Genomic DNA, 27466 nt, shown 5'->3' on the forward strand with positions numbered 1-27466 from the left:
TGTTACCTCTTCGACTTCCGACTCCTCCTCTTTCCAGTTTTCTCCCTCATTGTTGCCCCGCTGCCACTCTGGCCCCAGTTTTGCTCCATAGGTTTACCTGCCTGTGCCTAACATTGGGAGTGGGACAGATGGCATAGTCTGAGTCAACCTGTGCTGCAGGCTAAGTGGGGAGGCCTGGGGCAGGCAGGGGGACTTGTTAGGTCTGGTAGCTGGAGGTTTACCTCCCCTGGCTTAACATTATGTGTGAGCAAGTCCAAAGATGTTGTGTAATGTGCAGTGCAGAAGAACAGTACCTGGAAACTTGACTCAGGCCTAATAATAATAATAATAATAATAATAATAATAATAATAATAATATTTTATTTATACCCCGCCCATCTGGCTGAGTTTCCCAAGCCACTCTGGGCGGCTCCCAATCGAGTGTTAAAAACAATACAGCATTAAATATTAAAAACTTCCTTAAACAGGGCTGCCTTCAGATGTCTTTTAAAGATAGAATAGCTATCTTTCCTTCAGATCTGAAGGGAGGGTGTTCCACAGGGCGGGCGCCACTACCGAGAAGGCCCTCTGTCTGAAAGCAAGACTGCATAAAAAGGCCCTGTGATGCTTTCAGAAAAGGCTTATGCTTAGGAAGGGGAGGAGGAAGATCCACAGCTGTGAGATGGCCACACCTTAATTATTGGTGATTTACAACCCAATCCCCTGTACGATTTACTCAAAAGCAAATGCCACAATGTTATGTGGGGCTTACTTTCAGGTAAGTGGCAGTATGATAAGATGGTTCATTGGTTTTGCACATGCTTTGCATGCAAGGAAATCTCTACTTCAGTTCCTGGTGTCAGTAGCAGGTGGTGGGAAAGACCGTGCTCTGCCTCAAACCCTGGAGAGCTGCTGCCAGAGTAGACAGTAGTGGGCTACAGAGGCAAATATTATGGCTAGGTGTAAGGCAATTTCCCATGTTCCCAGATGCCATATCAATATTGTATAGATAAAGGAACTAAATGATTTAGTCCTGTGGAAAAGCTGTGTACTAAATAAATGGTTGGCTCCCTAGCAAATATTCCAGACCCTGGGAATTTGAGTCACGTAAGTACAACTTGTAATAGGATGAAGTTCAGTTCCTGTGACATATCAGTCCCATATTTCACTGTGGCAGTCCTGCTCTAAATCTAGCCTTTTGTGGGCAGCTTAGAGACTGCCTCTCCCAACACAAGGCCAGACAGGTTGGGCTTCATGTGCCTTTGCTCCAGGAAATGAGACAGTTGGGAGGAGCCCTGAGGCTTTGGAGTGCCACCACATGCAGTGCTCACTTGATCCCTTTGTGTCTCTTTTTGCAGAGAGGATGAAAAGCATTCTCCTTCCTGCCTGTCCTTTGGGCAGCTACACTTACAGGTGTTCAGCCTGCACCAGCTGGAAGCCTCTTGAACATTTAAAATTCAATTGGGACTTTGGTTCTTCTTTCCCTACCAGCACAAGGCAGCTTACAGCATGAAGTAGTCCAGCTAAAAACAACATTATGCTCTTGCTGCTGTGTTGTTATGGTTTCACTGTTTTATTAAATTATCTGTTGCTGCAGAACTGTCGAGTTTTTATTGTTTTCTAATGTTTGCAGTATATTAAACTGCCTTGAGCTGAGAAGTCAGGAAAACCTTAAAAAAAGTTAGCTTTTATCCAAGGTGTGAAAGAGGAAGCTATTTTATTGTGATCATGGCTGGCTCATTTGTTTTTTCTTATATTAGTGCCCCCAAATCCTTAGGGGTATTTTATTTGGCATATACAGAAGCCTAAGGGCCACATTTTTTGCGGCCAACCTTCCAAATTATGGGCAGGGCCAGAGTTAAAAGTGGGCAGATTATTTGTTTGACAAAATAGTGGTCTCTAACTTAATGACTGGCTATGATTATTTCTTGGCTAAAAGCCTATTTGCTACCAAGTACATACCACATTGCCTAATGCAGTCCTTACATATGCCAGGTATTGGTCAGTCCAGGAGCATACCTGCACCTCTGTTCTGTGGAGAAAGGAGCATCTTGGGATGGTAGATATGAATGAGGTTGTGAGCCTTATGGAAGTCATAGATCCAGCAGGTCCTGTCCTGGAGGTTTTGAGGAGGCTGGGATAGTGGTGGAGAAACTTGGTAGTACAGTAACTGTTTGGCCCAAATAACAAGTGCACAGTTTCAGGAGGCCCAGTGCTGGTGCTTGCTGTTTCCTTATCCCATGCTTTACAAAGCCCCCAGGCCACAGCTAGCTGTGTCTTTCTCCTATAAAGCCAGCAACATGCTGACTTCTGTTGACAGCCCTGAGCAGCAGCCTGCACCCACCCAGATCTTGCATGCATTTCCATCAGGAGAAACCTGTGTGCTTCAGCAGACCCTAGTCTGGAGTTCCCAGCTAAGAGTCTCCCATGGTCCCTTCACAGGCTGCTGGTTTAGGAAGGAGGTGTTCCAGATGTACACAGCTCCTGGGGGCCAGATTAAGTTGCTGGTAGCATTGGGTCCTTGGGTCTAAAGCTTGCCCTCCAACTGCTGAATCATGCCCACCGATCTTAGTGGAGGTTACTTTTACATAAAATAAGTAACAGGCTGCTGGTACCAAAGACCAAAAGCTTGACATTGCCTTAATTAGGAAAGTTTTCCTCAAGAGTTTCACTCAGAAAATAAAGCATAATTTACGACCTGTACCGGTAATTACAATGGCTTAAAAAAATGTAACAGTATGTTCTAGCAGAAAAGTTGCCAAATCTCTGTTTAAAGTAAAGGAACATTATTCCAGAACAGGAGAATCCATGCAATAAAACAGATCTCATTTCAGACCATCCCAGCTTCATAGCCTTTTATATAAGTATACATACCCTAGTTCCATCATTTTTGATTTGGCATCCCTGTCTCAAAATACACAAATTCTAGACAGGTTGAAGAATAGATTGGCAATACCATTTCACCTAGTCTGTTCTTCAGATCTGCATTTTTATTTCATCCTAGCTACAGGATCATCTAGTTTGACAGGGGAGATAGCGTGATAGTGCTAGTCCTTTCCCAGTCCTGCTATTCTCCTTCACTTTCCTCTTCCTCCGCTTCCTTTCCATTGTTGAAGCCCTTGTCAAAGCAGAACAAGAAGCAAGGCCATATCTCTCCTTCCAAATGCTGTCCCCTCTTTCATAAGCCAAATTTAGTCTCCAGCCTCTGAGGAAGCAAAAAAGAAATACCTTCCTCTCTTTTCCCTCAAAAGCTGGACTTTTGGGGTGGAAAAAGTGCTGGGGGTGGAATACTCTTTTGCCTCCACAACCTCTAGGAGGTGTAGGGAGGGACACTATTCTCCTGGGGGCCTCTCAGTGATGCTTGGCCCTGTCAGGATTGTGGACATTGCGATGGAAGCTAAATAGCCTCTAGTGAGATAAAGAATTTTGCCGTCTATCAGATGTATCCCTTAAGGGATCCTACAACTTTGCCCTGGAGAACTCTGTCAAAGCCATTAACCCCTCTGGGTTTTGTTCGTTGGTCACACTAAAGTATGGCTACCTATTGGGAGAGTGGGATGGAATGTTAGGAACATCTAAATATAGATGTCTCATTTTTGGCTACTGATATTTTTTTAAAAAAAGAAAAAATCCATGGTATGCTTTAAATAGCCTATACATTTGAAGGTCTATAGTGCCAATATCCAAAATTCAGTTTAAAAAAATGTTAGTTTCTAGAGGAACAGTCGCACATTCCTTGGCAAAGGCATTGACAGAAGCCATACACAAGACACACAGTTAGACTGGATGGCACGAGACTGACACAGACAATTCCAAGGGTCACTTTCTGAATCACCAATAAATAGATTCCAAGTGGCAAAGAACCAAAATAGAAAAATCCAAGCAGCCACACCAGTATTCTAGGGACATGGTTACAGAGCTTAGAGAAAAGATCTTGATCCAGGTGGCTGTGAGAGTTCACAGATGCCGAGTCAAGGCTGTGATCTGTGTAGTAATCCGAGAGGGTGTTCTGGCTTGGCGTCCTTGTGGAGTCTCTCTGTACTTCCATGATGGTAATCACCAAACAGTTTGATGACCCATGAGAAGGACTGGAGGAAGCCAAGTTCTTTGGCGTCAAGACAACTTCTTTGCAGTCCGAGCTCCATGCTGTTTTGTCTTTTGTCATGAGTTTGGACATGATATTTGCGTCGTCAGGAAGGCCCTCCACTTCCTCTTCCTGCAGGTCTGTCTTGTGGCGGCAGAAGGGGCAGCAAATGCAATGGGAGCCATCTCCCACATGGAGGATTTTTGTCAGGCATTTCGCACACACTCTGTGAAGGCAGTCCAAGATTTTGGGTTTGCGGCTCTGGACGTTAAACTTCTGGTAACAGATTTTGCATTCCAGCTCATCGTTCGGTACTTTTTCTTCTCCCTCTGTTTGAGAATGATTCATCTTTAAATTAGGCAGGCTGTAAAAGATAATAGCAATGAGTTTCAGCTTTAAATTATGCCCTTTTGGTAGTTGTTCCTAGAGCAGCCTTTCCCAACCTGGTCAAAAACTCCCATCATCCCCAACATTTGACCATGTTGGTTGGAGTTATTGGGACCTGTAGTCCAAACCATTTTGAGGGCATCAGGTTGGGGAAGCCTATCATAGAGTATATTCTTTACCGACAGAAAAAAGCAAATACAATAACAATAGTTAAAACTGGTAGCAGTAGTTAAATGTAATTACCTCTTCCGATTAGGAGTCTCTGGTTTTCAGTTTCGTATAATTTCCCCAAATATCCACTGAATCTGTTTTGTTTTGTTTTATATCCTACTTTCCATCCTAGAGGAAATTGCTTCACCACCCCACAGACTATAGAATGTATTAGACATTTTCTTGAATATCTGAACAGAACTACCTCACATAGTTAAATTGAGGGAGCCCAATATTACCCAGTGAGCTTTGGGGTCTTATAGGATTTGAACCCATGTGTCTGTGTTCCAAGTTGAAGTACTGCATCATGCCATCTCCCCCATCAGGGCCTAGATATGATTCCAAGGCCTGGGGCAAGTATACCCAGCAGCCCCCATTCCTCTGCTCTAAATTTACTGTCCCTCTCAAAGATTAGTTCTCCCTCTTCCCCTTCTCTAATTCCTTTTCTGAACTGCCTTGGGATGGCACCTTTGCGAAAAAGTATCTGCACTACACTCACATCCTGTGTGCTATTGGGAGTAAGTCTCATTAAATTCAGTAGTGCTTCTGTGCAAACTTACATACGGTTGATCTGTTAACATTAAGGAGCAATTACTCATCTGGAATATTTAGTTACTGCAGCTTATCAACATGGGAAAAAAGCAAGTTGGCTGGAAAACGTTTGGCTTTCAGTTGAGGATGTAACTCAGAAACTTGTATAACAGTTGCTACAATCCAACCTTGACAAGCATTTAGAGTTTGATTTGCATTGGAGACGAATCTTCTTATCATGCACGGATGCTCTTGTAATGTTGCACTCTGTTTCTTAGCTTACAGAGGGAGGGAAACTTAATAGTAGCTCATTTGGTGGTGCTGTGCATTTGAAATTATTCAGCAAAGCTATTACTTAACTTTTAGGGGGAAAACAACACCATTGAATATAGGTTTCCCATGGCATTTCTTTGATTAATAAGAATGTGTGGTTGTGAAACTCTTAAGGATTTGATGGGTAAATAAGTGTGACAGTACGTTTCACAGTTTTGTCTGTTTTGCCTGAAAAGGGGATTTGTTTCTGTTCACGTTTCCTAATAAGCAGAGCTGGCTCAGTCTTGGCTCATCACCCTCACGTTGCCATGCAGCAGTGATGGAATTTTAATGGGAACAGGCAAGGACAACAACAACAACAACAACAACAACAACAACAACAACAACAACGGCATTTTTATTAGGAGACAGTTTCATTTGCATCTTTATCTTAACCATCAGGTCTCCTAAATGGTCTCGGTCTCGGTTTCTGACTTATTCTCTGGTGGGTCCACCCTGCGCACTCTTTCACAAACATGGTGGAGCAGAGCAGGCTCCAACACTAGAAACAGAGAGTGTGCTTTTTCATGTGATTCTTCCAAAAAATAGTTATGATAGCAGCATGTCCAAACACAACTTCTCTTTAACCATTGCTCCTTGGAAAGCAGGCATTAAGTTCCTCAGTTACCAAATTATCTCTGTCTGCTGTGAAATACTTTAACATATTCACCTGGATGGTGGGTGGGAATGCTTTTTAAGTAGATTTAATTCCATGTCAACAAAGTAAGCAGTTAATTAGGTAAAATATTTGTATTCAGTCTCTCTTTCCCTCAGGGACTCCCCAAGGAGGCCTTCAACAATATTAAAACACATTGTTTGGTGGTGGTTGTGGTTGCTGCTGCTGAGCTTTACAAACATTAAAAGCCCTAACCAAATATTCAAGAAGCCAGAGAACAGGAAAGTAATCTCATCGTATGAAAGATAACCAACAAACATCTCAGAATGTTATTCCATTATTGCTTAACTCAAGAGCACCCTGAAAATAACAAGTTTTTCATTGGAAGTTGAAAAATAAGCCATCATAGAATTGTAGGGTTGGCCTAGGCTGACTCCCTCCAATGTAGGAACTGCGATGAAGAAGACAAGTTGACTTCTCTCAAAACCAGCCCCCCCCCAATCTTGGTCTGTGTGATCAGCTGCCAGGTCTTGTCCATCATAATAGGGCATAGCTAGGGTACTAGCCTACATTACTCAAAAGTCTTCATGGCCACCATCACACTTTGGCATACGGCAGCTCTTCCAAGCTACAAACCTGATCCTTAACTGGGGTGGGATGGGGTTGCAACTCCATCCAAATTAGGCACTACACTTAATCCTAGATCAGCTCTTCTCCCACCTCTGTCTTACCTGGATTAATTTCAGTTTGTTCACCTACATCCAATTCATCACTGATTTCAGGTACTGGGTCAGAACCTCAGCCACCCTGGGTTTAGATGGAAAGGAAAGAGACTTGTGCATCACTAGCATACTGACGGTATCCTCCTCCTCTCTGGACAACCTCACCCAGTGATTCATGTAGACGCTAAATAGCATAGGAGACTCTTGCAGTCACCCACAAGTTAAAGACCAATGGGTGGAGCAGCAGTCTCCCAGCACCGCCTTCTGAGATTGGCCCTTCAGGAACAATTCAAATCACTGCAGTTAGATGTCCCATCCCAGCAAGACAGCTCCAGAAGGATGCTATGATGGGTGATGTTGAACACTGCTGATTAAGAGGGCTGGACTTTCCCTGTCCACCTTCTGGTGTGGGTCTTCTGTTAGAACAACCAAGACCAGGCCAAAAAACAGACTGAAATGCTTCTAGATAAGTAGTATGCTAGAGCTGGGCCACCTCTGCCCACTGAAGCAGGTATGCTCAAGTATTATTCCCCTATTCCTCCCAACAAATATTCTCTCTCACCCACTCCCTCTCTGACCCTTGTGCATGCTCTAATTCATTTTGTCCCTTTCCTGTTGCAGACATGAAACATGAAAGGAATAGACAGCCGTCGCAAGTAGACAAAATGTTCAGGTTGACAAACCTGCCTGTGTTAATTATAACAAGAGGGTTTTTTGTTTTGTTCTTTTAAAGCGATGTCATAAGACATTCCTTGGAGAGGCATGGAGGAGTAGTGGGGGAAATGGCAGGAGAGTTTAGGAAAATGTTTTCTTCGTTACTTAGAAAAAGTCTGATGTGTTGCCTGAAAAGACCTTTTGAACTGGGGGCAAGGCCAGTGATGCATTTAAGCAGCCCCATACCTAGTTCATTACATCCTCCTCACAGTGTTGGGCAGGGGAAGGCACCATTTCCAGGGACAAGCGTAAACCAGTCTAGCAACCACTACAAGTACCGTCTTGTGTTTAATACTACCTTGTGTAGTATACTGCTTGGACGGTCATTTTCCAAAATGCATTCTAGGGGGAGTTGAATTAGATGACCCTTTGGGACCCTTCCAACTCTGAAACTCTGTGAGTTTCACGCTGAACTTACAAGCAATGACTTAGTTTGTAGCCATGGTGCTCTTCACAGTAGCAGTGACTTGCTTGGCGCTGTTCTGTTTATTGACACACATTTTTTGTGCTTTCCTTGGTTTTATGTAAGTCTCCCTAGGACACTTATCTGCTGAAGAGCCATTTAAAAACGTATGGAATAAATCAGAGTGGCATCCTGAGGGTGCGATGCACAGGAAGAAGCAATAGGCATGAGGAATGTGCTGAGCCCTTTACCTACCTGCTACTTTTCCTTTATGACTATAGCCCCCACCACAGATGCTCATGTGTGTGCACACACAAGCACACACACACCACACAGAGTACCAAATGCAAAGTTATTATAGGAGATCTCCTGCATTTAAATTGGGAACCACAAGGTGTGTTCAGACCCCAAAGTCCTCATCAGGCACAAAAGGCAACAGAGCTATGCAGCATCAGCCTCTGAGATTGGCAAGCAGTATTAAGACCGAGGGTCTGGATTGGGTAGAACTAGTCTATCCCATCTTGTTCTATTCAGAGTAGACCCATTGAAATGAATGGCACTAAGTCATGCTACCAACCTGGCTTCCCCCCGCCCCAGGTGAATGTACCACCTTCATGTTTGCACTTTGGGGTCCTTGGCTGAAGGCTATATCCCTCAGATCTAGATTTGGATGTGGGAGGTGTGCCTTGCTGAACGGTCAAGAAGATGCCACGGTGACCTCTCAATTAATTTGCTGCAGTATGCTCTGTGACACTTTCTTGAAGACTTTCCATAAACTTCAGGTGGTCCAAAATGCAGCAGCCGGAATACTTTCCAAGACTGAGGTCTCATACTACGCTAGTCTTGAAACAACTGCATTTATTACCAGTCAGTTTCCAGACACAATTCAGACTGCAGGTATTGACCTTTTAAAGTCTTCTGCTGTCATGTTCCTAATTATCTGAACGAAGAATGCCTTCTCCCTTATCTTCCAGTCCCCTTTGTGTTCAGATTGTCAGAAGAGACCATCTCCAGTTCTAATACCTTCCTCCGATAATCCCTTCCCCAGGGACAAATTGCCTACACTTGAGCAATCTTAACACAGAGAAAACAAAATGAACCTGTCTGCAATTATAGTTAGCAAGTTATGTTGTTTCTCAGTGAATTTAGTATTTTAAAAGGAACGGAAGACGTCGTTCTTGGGAAGCTCTGGATGTTCGCTTTCTTCTGTACCACTCAAGAAGAGCAAATAATCCACTTCACTGGTAAAAGCATCAAAAATGTTGTGGCACCTTGAAGACCAATAGGATTGTTTTTTTCATATATATATTTATTATTATTCATTTGGTATATCGTGAGCCACTTTGAACACCATTGCAGCAAAGTAGCATACCAATAAAGGTGGCACTAGATTCTACTCAATGGAAAATTATTCCATTAAAAATGGATTAGTCTCTTTCCTGCTTTTGCTACTACTGATTAATATGGCAACCTCTCTTTGAAGTTTGCATGTCACTGCTTGTAGCTTTTTCTTTTCATTGTTTCCAAGTTTTGCTCTTATTTGGGAAATGGCCAGGTACAATTTCATTTATATTTCTGGTTTTGAGGATTTTAGGCAGCTGCTTGTGTCTAGGTGATAAAATGGAGCATGATTCAACCTCCCACCCCACTCCCAATATAACAGGTTTCCATTAGGGAGTGCCATCCTGCTTTCACTTGTGATGCACCTTTTAGTTCTGTAAAGGTCTAGGTATATTTACCAAGCTTGACAGTTGAAAGCGGGTCTGGGGGGAGGAACCCAGGCAACCACCTGTTCCAGAGGTATGATTGAAGCAGTTCCCCTGTTCAGAATTCTGTGCTTTGGAATTCTCCAGTTGTACACACAGTTTTAGACAAAACTCCCCATGCTTATCCATTTCCCCCCTTTAAAAGTTCTAGAGCTGTTGCTGCATTATAAAAACAACATAACTGAAGGGGATGGAAGACTCCAAAGAGCCTCAGCCTAGGGAGCACTTTGAAGAAAGTGGGATCCCTATTTATATAAATGCATCAATATTTAAAATGTCAAGACCATATGTAGATGTAGTAAAAATGGCTGCATTCCTTGTTTTCTTCAGTTCCATTCTCGCCTGCAAGAGAAACCTAAGCCAAGAGATAAAAGCTTTGTTCTGTTTCATAGAATTTTACATTGGGAAGGGGAGATCAGTTACCTATAGGATTACCTACAGCGTGGTGTAGTGGTTAGAGTGTTGGACTAGGACATGGAAGGTGAGGGTTCAAATCCCCACTCAGCCATGAAGCTTATTGGGTTGTTCTGGCCACTGCCTCTTAGCTTAACCTACCTCACAGGATTGTAGCAATGGTAAAATGGGGAAGGGGGGAAACCACTTCAGGTCCTTGAAGCAAAAGCAAGATATAAATGTAATGATAATAGGAATAAACAAATTATATGGACTGGAATCACTCTGCAATAGAGCACATACCAGTTCCCTTGAGGGAAGATTGGAAGTGAAATTTGCTGGATTGGAGAAACTATATTTTAGTGCACCTTTCAGGTTCTTCTCTCTTTTTATTTCTTCATTAGTGCCTTTTCTCCCCCCGCCCTTTATACCATTAAAAAAAAGGGAAAAAATCACAGCTGTCAAAACCATATTATACACTGCAAAGAAGCAAACTGACACAGCGTAAGATTGGCAGCCGATAAAGTAATAAAGAAAGAAAACACACTAAAAAAACCCAAACCAATAAAACAATACAACTGCAGTGTAAACTATAACCAAAACATATCCATCGGGCAGGTAAGTTTGTTGTTTGTTGCATTCAGAATGGATGAGTTTAAAATAAATGGAAGAATTTATATGTAAAAATTCAAACTTTTTTTTTCTTTTCTGCTATTTTAGATACATCCTGTGAAAAGGAAAGGGTTGTCCTTTATATAAAGTGTGGCACACTGGTTCAGAGTCACAACCTGATTTCCAGATGTTTACTGCCATTAAGTAAGAACACAGGGAGCTGTCAGTTACCAGGCCCTGCTACTCACCTATCTAGTCCAGTACTGCCTACTCTGACTGGCAACAACTCTCTAGAGTCTCAGGCAGAAGCCTTTTCTACCACCTGCTTCCCTGTGTTTTGAAACTGGGGGGGTCCAGAGCTTGAACCTGAGACCTCCTGCAGATACAGTGCATGTGCTCTACCCCTGAGCTGTGGTCCCTCCCATAAAGTTCAGTCTTCCTAAAATCTCAGGTGACAGTTTTCTGAGTTCATCCGACAGGCAAGCACCCAGTGCTCAACTCTGCAGGACAGCCAATGTCCCTTCAGGTGCTGTTGGACTCCAAATCCCATCAGTCCCAACAACGTGGCTAGTGGTCAGGGATGGTGGGAGTTGTAGTACAGCAACATCTGGAGACAACAAGTTGGGTTCCTCTGCAGTACTGCGCCCTGTTTGTGCTAAACCATTATCTTTAACACAAGAAGAAAAGCTTCCATATACCATTTCCATCCATTTAAATATTGATGCAATTGAACATGCTTGAATTTATATAGGATGGACTCCCACATCGCCCTAGCTTAATTCTTTCCCCAGGCAACTTGTTTTCCTTTTAATTCCTGCTCTACCTTTAGACATGACTATTAGTACAAAGACTTGAATTGGAAACGGTGCTTTTCCAAGTCTGCTGGATAATTTTTCATACCTTGAAGACCTGAGGCAAGGGTGTAGTTTTGATCTTCACACTAATAAATCTGAAATTGGCTAGCATTAACATCAGGCTCATCCAGAAGAAAAGGTTAAGGTATCCACAAAGCTGAGACCTTTTAAATATAGGCAGATAAAAGGTTTCGTGTAAAGTAATAATCAGAATGAAACTTTTTATCTAAGATGAAATATTTTTTCCTCCTTCACGTTCACTTAGCATTGCTTTTTGCATGCTTAGCCATTTTGCGATTCAGAAGTAAAATTCACTGTTTCAAAAAAGAACTAATGCTTTCTAAATAATGCCTTGCTTTTCTAAAGAATGCATTTTCTCAGCAAAAGCAGGGAGAAACGTGTTGCATTCCAGTGCTTCAGTGAAAGGATACACAGCTTCAAGGCACCCAAAGCAATTATAAGGCAGCTGAGTTGTTTTTCCAAGATGAAAGGATAAATGAACATACATGCCACCCAGTAGCATCTCTTCCCAGCCTTACAGTGATACGTTGACAATTAAAACCAAATTATTAAACTTGTCTATAAGCAACATGTGCTTAAAGTCCAACTTGGCTTCCTGATGAGTCAAACATATTTGGATTTAAGACCTGTTTTATAAAGACCTTTCTCCAAAGGGAGGCATTAAAATAGCACAGTAGACCTATGCAGTGACACCTTTTGCTGTATGCTGTAGAAAGTGCATGCAGTAGAAATGCTTGAAGGAAGGACCAGGTCATTTCCAACCTACCCGATTTGTTCTTTGAACAAAGCACCCCTGGTCTCAGGATGAAGCCCCTGTGGGAGAAAACCATCTTCCCGCCAGTTGAGTTCCCGTCAGCTGGCTTGCAACCCCGGCGCTGATTCTAACTGGGCTCTGCTCCAACTCTCACAGGTGTATAAAAAGACGGCTGCCGGAAAGCTGGGAGACATCAGCCTCAAAGCATCGGAGCAAGAGAAGGAATTTGCCGGGAAGGCTGCTCAGTACCAGCGTGAGATGAGGCACCTCCAGCGGCTGCTGCAAGAGAAGCAGGAAACCCTCGACGAAGCGCTGCAGCAGAAAAGGTAAGGCAGCCAAAGCCTTAAACAAACCCATTAGCCCCGACTGGTAAAGGAGCAGGACATGCTCTGCCTAAGAGCCCCCTCTGGCGTGCTCTGGCTGTATTCACTTCCCTGCCTAGCTGCTGGGTTGAAAATCTCCTCCTCTCAACCTACTCTGTCAGCTCCCCCATCCCCCTCTCCCTCCTTCTCCCTCTCTAAGCCCCCGACCTACAAATCCTTGAAGGAAATCGTTGCCTGCCAGCCAACCTTAAAAATCCTCCTGGCAGCTGTACTGCCTTTTGCTGAAGGAAAGCAAACACGCAGAAGCTATTGGCTTGAATAGAGCTTTCAATAATTCTCTCCAAAGTGAATCACTGGTCACATGCTCATTGATTTAATAACGTCTTCCAGTGAGGACTGATGAAGTCCCAGGCTGACATTTTTCTGACAGACAGGAAATGAGGGCAGTCAGTTAAGAGCACTTGGCAAAATGAATATTTCGTGGATCTGGAGGTTTCTAATCACTAAAAAAGGGAATAAACAGTTGAATAGGTCTTGGCTGGAAGATGATTCTCCGTGTCGAGAGAACCTATAAGGAGTCCTGCTTCTTACTTCTCGTGTTAGCGATGGGAAGGGTTCAGAGATGGTTCCTTGTACCAGCACTGAAACAACACAGGAGACAGATAATTAGGCAATTATTTTGCAGATCATCTCAGCCATTGTGAGATAAAATAATCCAGCCTGGAACTCAAGCTGTATGCCATCTGTGTCAGTTATCAACTCCCAGTAGAGGATAAATAGCGTGGTCAGATAACTTCTGATTTTTTCGGCAAAGTGTGTATGTGCTCTCTGTGCATAGTCCCCATGCTGCAGTGACTGGTGTATCAATTCACACGCAACGTGTCTTAGGGCACCTCCAGATTGCAGAAAGCTTGGACGGAGGTTATACGGTGCCCTCCCTTTACGGAGCACTCATCCTGATTTGTTTCTTTAGAGGACATAGGACTCCCCATCAATTGGTTGTTAACTATCATTTTCCTTGCTGTTAAAAAGTCGTCTTTTTTTAAGTGGGTTTGTTGTGCAGCTAAATTTGCCATTGTGCGATTGACTTCTTTCTGCAAAAGCCTGCTGCTGAACAGGGCTTGGATCTGGTGTAACTTTACAGCAGCTTCTTGGGCACAAGATTGCTTCTGTAGGCAGGAAATCCACATGGCATCCTCCAACAAGCTGTCTATTTAGAAAGGGTGCAAGGAAAACTTCCTCTTGGGAATAACTTCCAGGCGGACTGTGCTTCTTCTTGTTGCTTTAAAAAAACATTTCCTTTTAGTAATGACCTAAGCCACTTTAGGAGTCCCTTTGAAGGCTGAAAGGTAGCATATAAATGATTGAATAAATGTGTTTTGTAAGCACCAGCTTAGCATCAGACAATGCTACGGGACCAGATACTCTAACCTGGGACTGCTTGCATATCTGGGGAGCTAAAGATGTGGTGAATATAGCCAGGTTTCCCTGTGGTTCAGCTGTGTGGAAGGGAAGGTCCTGCTGCCACCACGTTCCAAACCATACTTTTGATCTAACATAAACTTTCTATTGTGCATATAGCCTGTGTTGCTTCATACAGCTTGACAATATGTATGTATCTAGGAGGGGAGAACACCTGTCCACCAGTGTGAGAGGCAGTGTGGTATAGCAGTTAGAGTGTTGGAGCTGGGAGGGTTCAAATCCCCCACTTGGTCATGAAGCCTTGGGGCCAGTCCTTGCTTCTCAGCCTCCCATGGTTGTTATGAGGATAAATGGAAGGAGGGGAAAATTTTGTATACCACCTTGAGCTCCTTGGACTAAAGATGGGGTATAATTGTAAATAATAAATATGTTAATAAAATAATCCTCAATTTTATTTCTAGTCCTGGTATTCCCCAACATGTCACCCCCTTAGAGCAGTGTTAGACATGTCAACCCCTTAGAACCATTTCTCTTCTCTTACCTGTCACACCCACCCACCCCTCACGCTTCCCACCTCAAACAGCAAAGGCTATTAATATACTAGTCCAAGCTTTATGAAGCACTGCCATCACAATGGGTTGCATCCAGTATTCGTTCTGCTCAGAGGAGACACATTGAAATGAATGGACATGACTCACTTGGGTCCCTTTACTTCAGTGGGGCTGCTTTTAGTCAGTTGGATACAACTCCATAAAGCTAAAATAATTGCCCACACTTTGATTTAGCAGTCCACTGCGGCAGAGGAAAATGCAGTTGTGGGAAGTAGTTCTAAACAGCAGCACTTTGTCCCTTGTTATTGTCACCAACAGCAGCAGAGTTGCTGAGTGTTTTGCAGTTGGTTGCCAAGTCTTAGAATCATTGAATCGTATAATTGTAGAGTTGGAAGAGACCCCGAGGGCCATCTAGTCCAACCCCCTGCAATGCAGGTATCTCAGCTAAATCATACATGACAGGTGGCCATCCAAACTCTGCTTAAAAACCTCCAAGGAAGGAGAGTCCACCCCCCGAAGGAGTCTGTCGAACAGCTCTTACTGTCAGAAAGTTTTTACTGACATTCTGGAAGATGAGCAGTGCTTGTAGCTGGTGAAAGGCAAATGCAGCTTTTGCCTTGCCCTCAAAGAGATGCTTTCCTGCTGTGATGTCTCTCTTATTCTAGGTCAGTTTTAACAAACATCTGGATTGGATGGGACAGATGTATAGCTGGGTTAATCATTCTGGCCAGTGACCATGGGACGTCAGCTTAGCTATGCAGACAAGCAATGTTACAGTTCAGGAAGCTAAAATGCTTTGCATATGTTTTCCCTACGCTTCCTGAATGCTGGGCTCCTTTAGTTTAGCCAGATTCCTTCCATTCTGGTTGCATTCTGCTTTCAGTTCTCTCAAAATCCGGAAGCGCTTTAAGGAGTAAATATAATTTTGTCTTGTAGTGCAGCCAGTCCCTGAACAAAGCTGTCATTTGAAAGGTTGTTCTGGATCTCTCTCCTCCTCCTCCCACTCTACCCCCCACCCCAGTCAGAAGAAAAGCAGACCAAGGACTTAGGGGTGGGCTTCTTGTCACTAATCTTCTGTAGCTTGGCAACCAGAATCGGCAGTGCTGGGCAAATAATGTCCCGATGCAGATTCATTTCCACCAGCGCCGCTCAAGGAGAAAATTTGTGGCCTGCAAAATTGTTCCCAGTAGATAGAAATTTCACTGACACATTTAATCTTAGCGCTATACCCAACTGAAAGTAATAGGCTGTGTGAATGGCATGTTTATTTTATTAAAACCCTTAAAGTGTTGTGCGTAAGATTTTACCACGACAACTGATGAGGCCAACCATCCAGTTTTCAATATGAATCACCCACTTTGCAGAGGGAGTCTTGCAGTATTTCCTTTCTTTTATATGTAATACCAGGACTTCTTTGGGAAACAATGGCAGGTGAAGTCATGGAGCACAAAAGCCTAGAGAGGCTGAACTTAGAATCATTGAATGGTAGAGTTGGAAGGGACTCCCAACTTCCTGCAATGCAGAAATGACAGCTAATCATTTGCAGGTCAGAGGTTGACACTGAAAGGTGGGTTCCCAAAAAGCTGAAAGACAGTGAGCTTTAGCAGGAACCCTTGAAATGCTCAGGAGGCAGTTTTTACTTTTGGATGTTGAGGATATTATTTTTTGCTTTATAGCAACTCTCCAGAATATCACTTGTGTAAGCAGACTCAAGAATCCCTAAGGCACACGATTGTGTCTTTTCTATTCGAAAGAGCACGTGGGGCAGGGGGAGAGGATATTTTGTTTGAAGACACCAGGCTAGAAAGACACTCCTTAACCTGAAAGCTGGCATTCTTGTTTTGAGCTTCTACTAGGGGAATCTCATTTTGTCTCCACTCGCAGTGAAGCAATCTGAGAAATGCTACAGCATGATCATTCAATCTCATTTATTCTGTAAAAAAAGGGGGGGAAATAGCACCTTAAATCCTGAGTGATAGCATGGTTTTGGACCTGGGAAAACTCGATTCATGTCTCTTCTCCCCCCCCTTTCTTCCTTGCCTGCTCTGCCTCCCCCATTTGCCCTTCACTCCATCGGGCGCAGCATTTGTGTTTTGCTCAGTACACATGTAATGAGTGAGGGAAAGACCAGCCTTTTGCTGTCATCACTGCAAATGCAGTAGAAAGACCAAAACAAAAAGAAAAACCAGCTGTGCTAAGCAGCTTTGAAATAAATGTCAAATTTTGGGGGCCTCGGTGAGGGAAGCTTTTAGACTTTTAGGCTCATCCTTCAAGTTACGTAAAATTTCACAGCTCCATACACCACCATGTTTGATAAAGTGCTCCCTCAGATGAAGCCTTATTTGCTCCCTTTCCTAAATGGCAGTACCAATGCCCACTTAATGACTGAACCAGTGTCTAAGATCAGGATCAGCGTGGCTGTGGGAGAATAAACTGAGACTCAGTTCAAGATGGAAGTGCTTTGGCCAATAGAAAAGCAAAGGTGGGTATGTTTTGAATGGGGTTGCACTCCCCTTGAAGAATCAGGTTCATAGAGATTTCCTGGATCCAGTGTCCCTCCTGCATTATCATCAGGTGGCTACTGTGGCCAGCAGTGTCCTTGCTCACTTTGGTCTGCACTGCTTCCTGGAGAAGCCAGCTCTGGCCACTGGCCCACCTGCCTTAGTCACAGCCAGATTGGTCTCCTGCTTCAGCACACCCTTTGTGGGGCTGCCTTTTGAAAGCTGCAGCTGGTGCAAAATATGGCAGGGAAGGCATCCTAACTGGAGCTGTCCTTTTTGATCATGTGTGCTCAGCTCTGCACCCAGAAGAATTGGCTCCCAATCCACTTCCAAGCTTGATGGGAAGTATTGGTTATCATCTTTAAAACCATATAGAGTTTGAGACCTTTGAGGGGAAACCCTTCTCTGTGTCCTACCCAGAAGTGGCATGCCAGGTGAGGCAGAGCTGCTGCTGCCCTTGCTTCTTGGCAGGTGGGTCGCTGTTACTTACTAGGAAGGGCAGGCAAGGCAGCAAGGAGATAGGTGTGAGGCAAATGTACTGGGGGAGCAAACCTGGTATTCCTGCCAGTGCATTTGCACTGTGTTCCCCCTGCCCCTTGACCTTGCCCCCTCCTGGGTGGGTGTTCCCCAGTGTGCAACCCTGGAATTCCTTATACCAAAAGGTGTGGTTGTCTCCTCCTTTGATGGCATGTCAACACTCCAGGACATTGGTATAGGACACTTAATTTTTGCTTTCTTTTGAGATTCATATTTTTATGCTGTTCTGATTTCATTAGATACTTTAAAAATAATAATCATCATTTTATAATCATCATTTTATTATTTATACCCCGCCTATTTGGCTGGGTTTCCCCAGCTACTCTGGGCGGCTTACAGCATATATAAAAGCATAGTAAAATATTTTTATTACTGCTTCTGTGTGTGTGTCCGTGTATTTATATTTATATAAAGTATTTGATAAAAGAACAAAAAGTGTTGTTAGATGCCTTGGAGGTTCCCCCGGTAGAACTGAAATTGAAGAATACAAATACCTTCCTTAATAAAATAAATGTGTTCTGATCTATAGCCCAACAAAATTAACATTCATTATTTATTTCAAAAAATGTATATGCCACTTGATTGTAGAAAAAACCTCAAGGTGGTTTGGATCAGCATTAGAGTAATGTCCTGTGAAGCTCTTGATGGTGTACCGTATTTTTCGCCCTATAAGGTGCACTGGCCCATAGGACGCACCTCGTTTTTTGGGGGGGAAATGAATTAAAAAATTTTATTTCCCCCCCCCCAGCCGTGGGGCTGGGGCGGGGGAAGCCCGAGCTTCCCCCAACCCCAGCCCCCAGAACAGGCTGCCGCCCCAAGCCTTGCGCACCCGGCGGGACCTCCCGCCGGGCGCGCAAGGCTTGCGGACACCTCCCCGAAGCACGGGGCATCCTCCGGAGGGCGCCCTGTGCTTCGGGCTGCAGGCTGCCGCCCCAAGCCTCGTGCGCCCGGCGGGACCTCCCACCGGGCACGCAAGGCTTGCGGATAGCTTCCTGAAGCGTGGAGAGCGAGAGGGGTCGGTGCCCACCGACTCTTCTCGCTCTCCAGGCTTCAGCGAAAGCCTGCATTCGCCCCATAGGACGCACACACATTTCCCCTTCATTTTTGGAGGGGAAAAAGTGAGTCCTATAGGGTGAAAAATACGGTATTTGGTTTCTGACATATAGAGCTTAAGCAGGACATGGAGCAAATGCAACAGTGGTGCAGCTTGTGTAGACCTTTTTTTGCCAAGAAAACTTAAAAATCTGTGCCCAGAATAAATTGTAGACTTAATTTGCATAACTTACTTTTCCGCCATCTTCCTCTCTTTATCATGATGTCAAAAACCACAAGGTAGACAGGCTGAAATGGGTCCCTCTTGCCCTCTTAGGACATTCCTTGGCCAAGAGGTTGAACCAGGACAAGCGAATGCAAGATTTACAAGCTGGGAAAGGACATAAGCAGATTTCTGACTGCTTTGCGGGAAAGTTGGCTTGAATGATTTATGGAGCAGAGACAGATTTGAAGACCAAAAGACCATTGAACATGTTTTCTCTTTAACCATAAGATGATCCACTAAAAATTAGATCTGATAAAATCACAGGAAGTGCAGATGCCAGTAGGAAGGGAGATGGCACCAAATCACTTAACAGGTTCTGGAACCTGCCCTGATTGATTAAGGAATATACTTTGAAGTAGAGCGGCTTTTTGAGAAACAAATAAAGGCTGTCATTCGTGCCTCATTTGTTGACATGACCATCTTTAAGCTGACTGGCCACCATGGCACCAGAACAGAGAGGTGTCTACTAAGCTCTGCAGCAAAAAAGTACCTCTTCGAGGTTTCATGGGCTGTATCTCTGCTATATTCAGTTATGGGAGCAGCATATAGGCGTATGTTATTATTGTGATTCAGATTTTCTGTTGTTCTTGCAAAGGGCATTATTGCAGTACTCTTGAGACCAGATCAACCCCTAAAAATTGCCACATGCTGAGCTCCTTCTGATGGGATTCCTGTCAAAAGAAATGCAATGTGACCTAGAAAACCTTCACAGGAAACAGGATTGTTTTGACCGGTTGCTTTTGACCTGATATCTCACCCTTCAGCCACATTCACAACTTCCGTTACGTATTTCACAGGGGAAAGAAATTCAGTGCAAAGTGTGAAACACAATGAAATTTGCAGAAATATGCTATGAGGTACCACTGCGGATACCAGTTATTTCCAATTGGAAACAGTCCTAAATTCCTTTGAGTGTTTAACAGGTTAAAAATAAAGCTGTGAATGTCCAGCAGTAGGATGAGAAAATATTAAGGGTAAGAGGAGAAATTCAAGGCAGCGGCTGACAAAATGTGTCATAAATAAAAGGGCAAATCCCATGCTAGGTATTGTTAGGAAAGGGATTGAAAATGCAGCCACTGGTGTCATAATGTTGTTACATACAAATTATACAGGTGACATACCACTTTCTCCATTGGAAAATCCCCCAGCGCATTTAGGAACACATCCAGTTCTATTCATCCACGAGGGTGGGCCATCTGAATAGCCCCAGCACTCTTACAGGGGCACTGCCATCCTCAAACTGAGCTTAACCTTATCTAAGCATGACTCCATCTCAGTATTTTGTAGCAAAGAGGCTTTTCATCAACAATTTAAAGCAGCTATAAAATAGTTCAGACATCTGAAGCAGCCTTATATCGAGCCAGACCATTGTCCACTCTGACTGGCCACAGGTGTCCAAGATTTTTGGCAGGGGACTTTCCCAACACAACATTGGATGAGCCTAAAGTAGTGGAAAGGACAATGCGGTGTGAAAATGCCTGAAACTGAAAAGATCCTCTGTCCCAATCCACTGTGTGTGACTCAGGCAGCCAGATCTACCCACGACAGCCTTAGAGGAGAATTTGTAGTCCTGTTTTGAACCATGACATCACCAAGAAGGGGCCCAGGATATTAGGGTTACCTTTTCTGATGCTTTCAGAACTAGACACCCATAAAAACTGGTTAAACAAGTACATTTGATTGAATTATATGTCAGAGATCCTCTGATTACTCTTTCTGTTCTGTGCACATGGTGTTCTCTAGACAACATTCCAGGTACAAAAATAAATTTAATGGTTCTTTCTGTACTGGCTGGGTAGTTCACCTTAAAAATACTCTCAAAAAAGGCAAAGCATCTGAAACTTGCAAATCCATTTTCATTTTTCTTCCTAGGGAAGTGGAAAGTGAACTTGAAATAATTTGGGAATCAACCACCAAAGAAAACAGGAGGATGAAGGAACTCTTGCATAAATCTCTAGAGAAGAGGAACACACAGAGTCCTGTCAAAGCTTATGAATCAGATTTAGCTGACATTTCTCAGAAAGACCTGCTGGCTGGGTACGGTTTTAGCTACTGTGATGTGGAGCTTCTCTTGCCTGCGAAAACTCAGAGTCAACTGGAACCTGCATGTTAAGAACACAGACACTCCTTCCTTTTTCAGAGGAGAATAGGTCTGAAAGAAACAAACATGAAGACCAAAGCAGTTTAATCAGAATACAGTTGGCATTGTATTCAAGTTGCTCTTTCAAAAGAAGCTGATATTCCCTTTAGTACTATATGGGGGATTTTAGAAATCACCATGGCAGGGATTTGCATTGTACCATAGAAATATGGCTGGTAGAGTCTTCAAAATCCAAATGTTTCTAGCTCTTAACAGTTGCAAAAATTAAAAAAGTACCAAACACATTTTGACACTTTCTGCTAGATACTAAAAGTGCTTGCAGATGGGAGTTCGTGGTGGAATTGGTACTGCTCGTGCATTTAAGTTTTTTAAAGCACCCACATTATGATGTCATTAGGCAGAGACAGAAGCATGATTTTTAAAAGAATTATGGGGGGCAGAGTTCCTTAAGTTGGTGATGGCTAGGTGAATCGTACCCTCTTCCCTGTACATGCAACAATATCATGCCTCCTAACAGGATGATCATACACAAAAAGTGTGGTATCCTTTGCCACGTGGAAAGTCAGTGCAATTTCATGTGTACCTCACAGCGGAAGATCAAATGACTGAGTCATCTAAGGAGGGAGGTGGGGCTCCTAATTATGAGGATGGGGCAGATATTCCAATAGCTTAAATGTTATCTGCTATCTCTATTGGAACGTTGGGGACTTTTTCTCCCAGGCTCCAATACTATGAAACCTGCCTTGGAAATAAGCCTTGCTGAGTACAGACTGACATGCTTCCAAGTGAACATGCTTAGTATTGCATTGCCAGTGATGTTAACAGTTAAAAGGAAATGGGAGGGATAAGTCCTCTGTGGGAGATGTGCTAAGTAGCAAGAACATCACTGTTCTTGTGTTGCCTCCACTGATCTCTCTAGTCTGTTTGCACTTGCAGCAGCAAGACCCCTGCCTCCCCCCACCAGAAATTACAGCGCACTATAATTCACCAAATGCAAGCAGCCCAATATATCTCATTTCCACTACTTTCTTCTCAGTTTGTGACCGAATAATAATAATAATTAAAAAGATCTCTATATCCTGAAAAAGCCATGCAGCTGAAATAAAAGAATGCAAATTCTTTTTAAAATTTGCGTTGTTTTATGTTCACAGAATTTGTGTTTTTAAATACTGGTCACACTGCTATAAGCTGCAACGTTTGGGTTTTTTTTAAAAAATAGAAACTTGAAATCAGCCTTTTTGCCAGTAAACCATCTAGCTATTCAAACCAAAGTAAACCATAATGCAGCCCAAGCTGCTGCTTAGAGCTGTTTGCACTAAATTTGGAATTGGGAGCCATTATTGCCGGCCTGGGCCTGATTTAGCCAAGCTTATATAAAGGTAGGGACAAAAGGAAAAGAGAGTGACTCACCCATTTTAACACCTAATCCTTGTATCAAAGAGCTTAACCGAATTTCTAGTAGTGTGAGGCCGTCTCTCAGTGCAGCTGGAGACAAAGTGGGAGACTTGGCTTGGGATGTCTTTTTTCTTTTCTATATGAAATTTTCTTTTGAAGTAAAAACCTAAACATCACACAATCAATAATTAGGAGAAAAGAATTAACAAGAATGTTCTCACAATGAAACTCTCTAAGGGTCCTTAATACAGGGATGGGGAACCTGTATGTTGTTTGAGTCCCAACTCCCTCATTGGGACCACTGATTCTTTCGGCTGGGACTGATGGGAGTTTGAGTCCATCAACATCTGGAGGGCCACAAGTTGCCCATCCCGACCTTAGCATATCATGGAAGAGCTTGTGAGACAGTTATAGTAAACCCAACCTTGATGAAAGAATCACTGTTGAGGTTTTGAATGTGCAACTTATAATGCCTGATACATCGGATAAATTATGTGCATCAGTAGTTGTGGTCGGAAGCTTGAAGGCCTTCAATAAAGGAAAGACAAACTTGGGACCAGTACATCATTTTAAAAATTGGAATTCTTTGCTTGCTGAGTGGGTTCATACATATTAATTTTCTCCCAGATTTTATCAATCCACTACTGTTTAGGAGATTTTTTAGAGATTTTCGGTTACATGGTATATTGCCTATAATCAAGCATTTTTATTTGCAAAGATTAGTTCCTTTAGTATAAATGTAAGTTAAAAAGATAATAAAACAACAGAGAGGGAGGGAGGGAGGGAGGGAGAGAGGGAGGGAGAGAGGGAGGGGGAGAGAGAGAGAGAGAGAGAGAGAGAGAGAGAAGTGGCAGGAGAAATGGTTGTGTATCCTTGCAAATGTTTGGGGAACCTCATGAGGTGAGAAGGAGCTTGGATAGGGTAATTTGGAGCAGAGAAGCAATGGACAGAGAAGAGTTAAGTACATACAAAAACACTTTGCTTCTGTGCTGCAAATCATCCCTTACCAAAGCTCCTTTTTCTTTTTAGAGGGGAAATACCATCGGGGTTTGTGTGTAATGTTTAGTTAGGTCTGTTAGCTACCAATGGACATTGAAAGCTTTCATGGCCCCTCTGTTGACTACTTCTGTGCACAGGTGTAACAGTTTAGGTAAAGGTAAAGGGACCCTGACAGTTAATTCCAGTCACAAACGACTCTGGGGTTGCGGTGCTCATCTTGCTTTATAGGCTGAGGGAGCCGGTGTTTGTCCACTCCGCTGACAGTTTTTCCGGGTCAGGTGGCCAGCATGACTGAGCCACTTCTGGCGCAACAGAACACTGACACTAGAGCAGTGCATGGAAACACCGTTTACCTTCCCACCCTATTAATCTACTTGCACTTTTTGGTGTGCTTTCGAACTGCTAGGTTGGCAGGAGCTTGGCCTGAGCAGCGGGAGCTCACCCCGTTCGAACCACGGACCTTTTGATCGGCAAGCCCAAGGCTCAGTGGTTTAGACCACAGTGCCACCCGCAGCCCTAACAGTTTCTGTAGCAAAACCTAAAGTACTGACTAATCCTGGAAACATCTACTAGATGTACACAACATTATTGGTCTCTTGGGTAGTTGGTAAGGTAACAAACCCATCCAAGAAGAGGAAAGGGAATGAAAAGGATTGAGACAGTGGAGATTCCTAACTCTACCTTCAGGTCTTAGAAGACAATAATTGATGCTGCCAAACTTCAAAGAATGCAGGAAGGTCCAGCCAGGTGTTTTGCCCTGACAAATGATCAATTTCATATGCAACCATCCTCCTTAAGACTGAGAGGTTGGTGAACAATATAATTTCAATAATTAAACTAGATTTTGCTTATTTAGAAGCCTTTTAATTAGTCTAAAGCATTTGTCCTTCATTCTTACAAAAACAGGCCACTACACAACCAACATAGAACTCAGAGTTTGGCTTTTATATATACATTTGAATGGTTTTATATGAAAGGTCCCGAACTATGATATCCTAAAACAGCAGTATTATCTGGCGTGTTATCCTAGAACCAGGGAGAGAGGTGTTTTTTTAAAAAAAACACCATCTTGCTAATCACCTAGTCCTAGTTATATTTTAGTTGGTTCTAATAAAAGCTCTTGAAACAACAGCTGCTTTTGGATCTCGCCCCCCACCCCCGGACAGACAGCACAACCTTCAATTTCTGAAGTTACAGCCTTCCCCCCCCCCCCAAATCTTATACAGTGGTACCTCGGGTTACAGACGCTTCAGGTTACAGACACTTCAGGTTACAGACTCCACTAACCCAGAAATAGTACCTCGGGTTAAGAACTTTGCTTCAGGATGAGAACAGAAATTGCATAGCAGCGGCGCTGGGGTGGTGGGAGGCCCCATTAGCTAAAGTGGTACCTCAGGTTAAGAACAGTTTCAGGTTAAGAATGGATCTCCAGAACAAATTAAGTTCTTAACCCGAGGTACCACTGTATTTCCCTTTTGGATAATTGTCACCCCTAAAGCATTTTTAAATCAGCACTCAGTATGATGTATGATCCAATGGCATTGGCTGTGGTCTTACATTGGTCAAATGGGACGGAGCGCCATTTCCCAAGAGTTTAGTTTGATACTTGGGCTTTTAGCCTGGTCATTCTCACAAGCATCTTGGAGCTTGCTGCCGTCTTTGACAACTCAGTCCCTATTTTCCAACAGACCATAAACAGATGTTTAACTGTGCCTTACACATACTAGCTGCAATTGCAAGTGACAAATTCTGACCTAACTGGGTCATGTTAATTTTCAGTGGGACTATTTAACTTAGTTAAATACCACCCCTATAAATGGTATACATCCATTGGTGCTTGTGTTCATGTTCTGTCTCATGCTGGTTCAGGTACTTGCTTCCTCTTTTCTGCACACCATAGTTTGCCCTTATATCTGGCTTGTGTGTTCCCTTCTAATTATGTTTTATATGGAGAACCTTGTAAGAGAGAGTGTTAACACTAAATCATTAGCCCACATGCCAGGACCTTATCTGGTTAACTCCTTGCTGCAGAAAGTTGTGAAACCAGGGCACCATTTTCAGAACATCTTCATATCGCTTGTGCATACTGCCTTAACATCTGTCACACAAAAATTGATAGTTCGCAGCATTGACAGCACAATCCTATGCATGGCTACTCAGAAATAATCCCTGTTGATTTCAATTGGACTTAACTCTGACATGAGTGTGTTTAAGATGAAGCCCAAATGGCCTTAAGCTCTTCCCACACATGTGCCAATGTGTAGTAACCAAATAAATAATGCTGTGGGTTCTTGTTTCATTTAGGTCTTTGACAATGGCTGCACATTTTGTATATTAGGATAAACTAGAGACTTGGTAATGTTGAGTGGGAGAGACATGTTACTGTACATACAAGTGTGCATTTCAGGCCATAGAAATTTATGCACTTCAATCATAGCAAGATGCCAAAATGGATCAATGGTTTGGCTTTCTGCCTTTAAACTTGCAGCCCCCCTCTCTCCTAACCACTTTTTAATTGTTTTTTATATGTCAACATTTGGATAAATGTTCAATTTTATAAGTACTGTATTACCTTGGCTGTGTACTATCAAGGCCTTTGCTTGTTTGTCAAATATGTATCCCCCCCAAGCATTTAATTTGTAGCAATAAAGCATTGTTTTATTTTAAAGGATGGGAAGTTGCATAGCTGTCATTGTCAGGCCGTGTCCTCAGAGAGAACAATGAATATTAAAGGCATGTAATACAGAGTGGTGAGCCTGCTAGTCCTTCAGTTGTACTGAAATCAATACAAATGTATGAAAAAGCCCCAGTAGATTTGCAGTGCTGTATGCGCTTAAACTACTGATTTGTTCAAGTGGTTAATTGGACTTTAAAGAGGAAAAAAAAATATCTCAGAGTCACTGACACCACTTGAGATTAAAGATGAATCATGATAAAGAGCAACTGCCAACATCTTCACTACAGCTCAAGATGTAAAACAAAGTTAATTATGCAAGGGGAATTAATGATTAGAGAGGATATTTCTGCTGGGAAGCCCCTGCAGCTTATGAAGAAAAGTAACCTTGCTCCTTTTCTCTCCACTTGATAGCTTTAAAAAAGTCAATTTTCCATTAAGGCTGCGTCTGCCACAGATTTAATGAGCTACACATCACACACACAGAGATGAGACACCGTCTAAGCCAGGCATTCTCGTCCTGTGAGACTGGAGCAGTAAGATCTTTCATTTACTGCAGTCAGAGGCTGGCTTTTATCCGTCATGTCTCCCATGGTAGTTTACCACAAGAAACAGAAATTAGGTATTTATTCAGTTTACAGACACGTACCACAAATTGCACACACCAATCCAAGTGTCTTTGTTCCAGCTCTCAAAACAGAAAGACAGCTCCCCCGCCCCCACTTTTTGTTGTTGCTTCTTATGTACTTCACAGTCCAGTTGCCTTTTAGTTCAGGCCTCAGAGCCTGGCATTTTGCAGCCTGCAGCGGGACCTGTAACAAAAATCTGCAATGCTTTTGCTCAGAGTGCTCAGAGTGCCAGGCAGCCATCGCTTAATACAGCAAGGTTGCCGAACGCCTTGGAACTCGCATGTTTCGGCTCCTGAACGATCGAAAACTGGAAGCGAGTGTTCCGGTTTTTGAACAATTTTCGGAAATCTCTGCAAACCTTGGGGCTCCTCCGAAACTGATGATACCTCCCCTTCATGCATGGGTCATGCTATTTTGGCTGCATAGAGAGGCACACTCAGAGAATGATTAATCGTGCTAGGTGTGTGCCAGGTAAAGGAGTGACTAGTCTAAAAAGGGATTTGCAGGCCCCACCTACCCCTGATAAATTGATTGGGGGCACCCAAAAAGCAGAGACATCACCTTGCCAACAAAGGTCCGTATAGTTAAAGCTATGGTTTTCCCAGTAGTGATGTATGGAAGTGAGAGCTGGACCATAAAGAAGGCTGATCGCCAAAGA

The 27466-nt window shown here is 43.2% G+C and overlaps 3 protein-coding genes across 8 annotated transcripts in view; 1 reads left to right on the forward strand and 2 right to left on the reverse strand.

Moving 5' to 3' along the window:
- CEP89 (centrosomal protein 89) overlaps nt 1-26176 on the forward strand; it is a 53542-nt gene extending 27366 nt beyond the window's left edge. Inside the window, exons 18-20 of the mRNA XM_083629086.1 lie at nt 12515-12684; nt 20883-23249; nt 23312-26176. Coding sequence (XP_083485212.1) covers nt 12515-12684; nt 20883-21123 — 411 coding nt within the window. The 3' untranslated portion in view covers nt 21124-23249; nt 23312-26176. The remainder of the gene's footprint in view (nt 1-12514; nt 12685-20882; nt 23250-23311) is intronic.
- Nucleotides 1-27466, reverse strand: part of FAAP24 (FA core complex associated protein 24) — an 85992-nt gene that overhangs the window by 36761 nt on the left and 21765 nt on the right. The window lies entirely within an intron of this gene.
- LOC310769663 (E3 ubiquitin-protein ligase RNF182-like) lies at nt 1500-13941 on the reverse strand. 5 transcript variants are annotated; one of them, XM_083629110.1, is made up of 3 exons: nt 12928-13941; nt 6851-6926; nt 1500-4427 (listed from the first exon to the last, which is right to left on the reverse strand). In XM_083629110.1, the coding sequence occupies exon 3, from the start codon at nt 4409-4411 to the stop codon at nt 3686-3688; it is 726 nt and encodes a 241-aa protein (XP_083485236.1). In that variant the 5' UTR covers nt 4412-4427; nt 6851-6926; nt 12928-13941; the 3' UTR covers nt 1500-3685. The 5 variants fall into 5 exon arrangements, with proteins under 5 accessions (XP_083485236.1, XP_083485235.1, XP_083485234.1 ...); XM_083629109.1 differs by lacking the exon at nt 12928-13941 and adding an exon at nt 12371-12508; XM_083629108.1 differs by lacking the exons at nt 6851-6926; nt 12928-13941 and adding an exon at nt 12371-12508.

Source organism: Podarcis filfolensis, assembly GCF_964270895.1.
Source record: "Podarcis filfolensis genome assembly, chromosome: 8".
In the NCBI taxonomy this organism is placed as follows: domain Eukaryota; kingdom Metazoa; phylum Chordata; class Lepidosauria; order Squamata; family Lacertidae; genus Podarcis; species Podarcis filfolensis.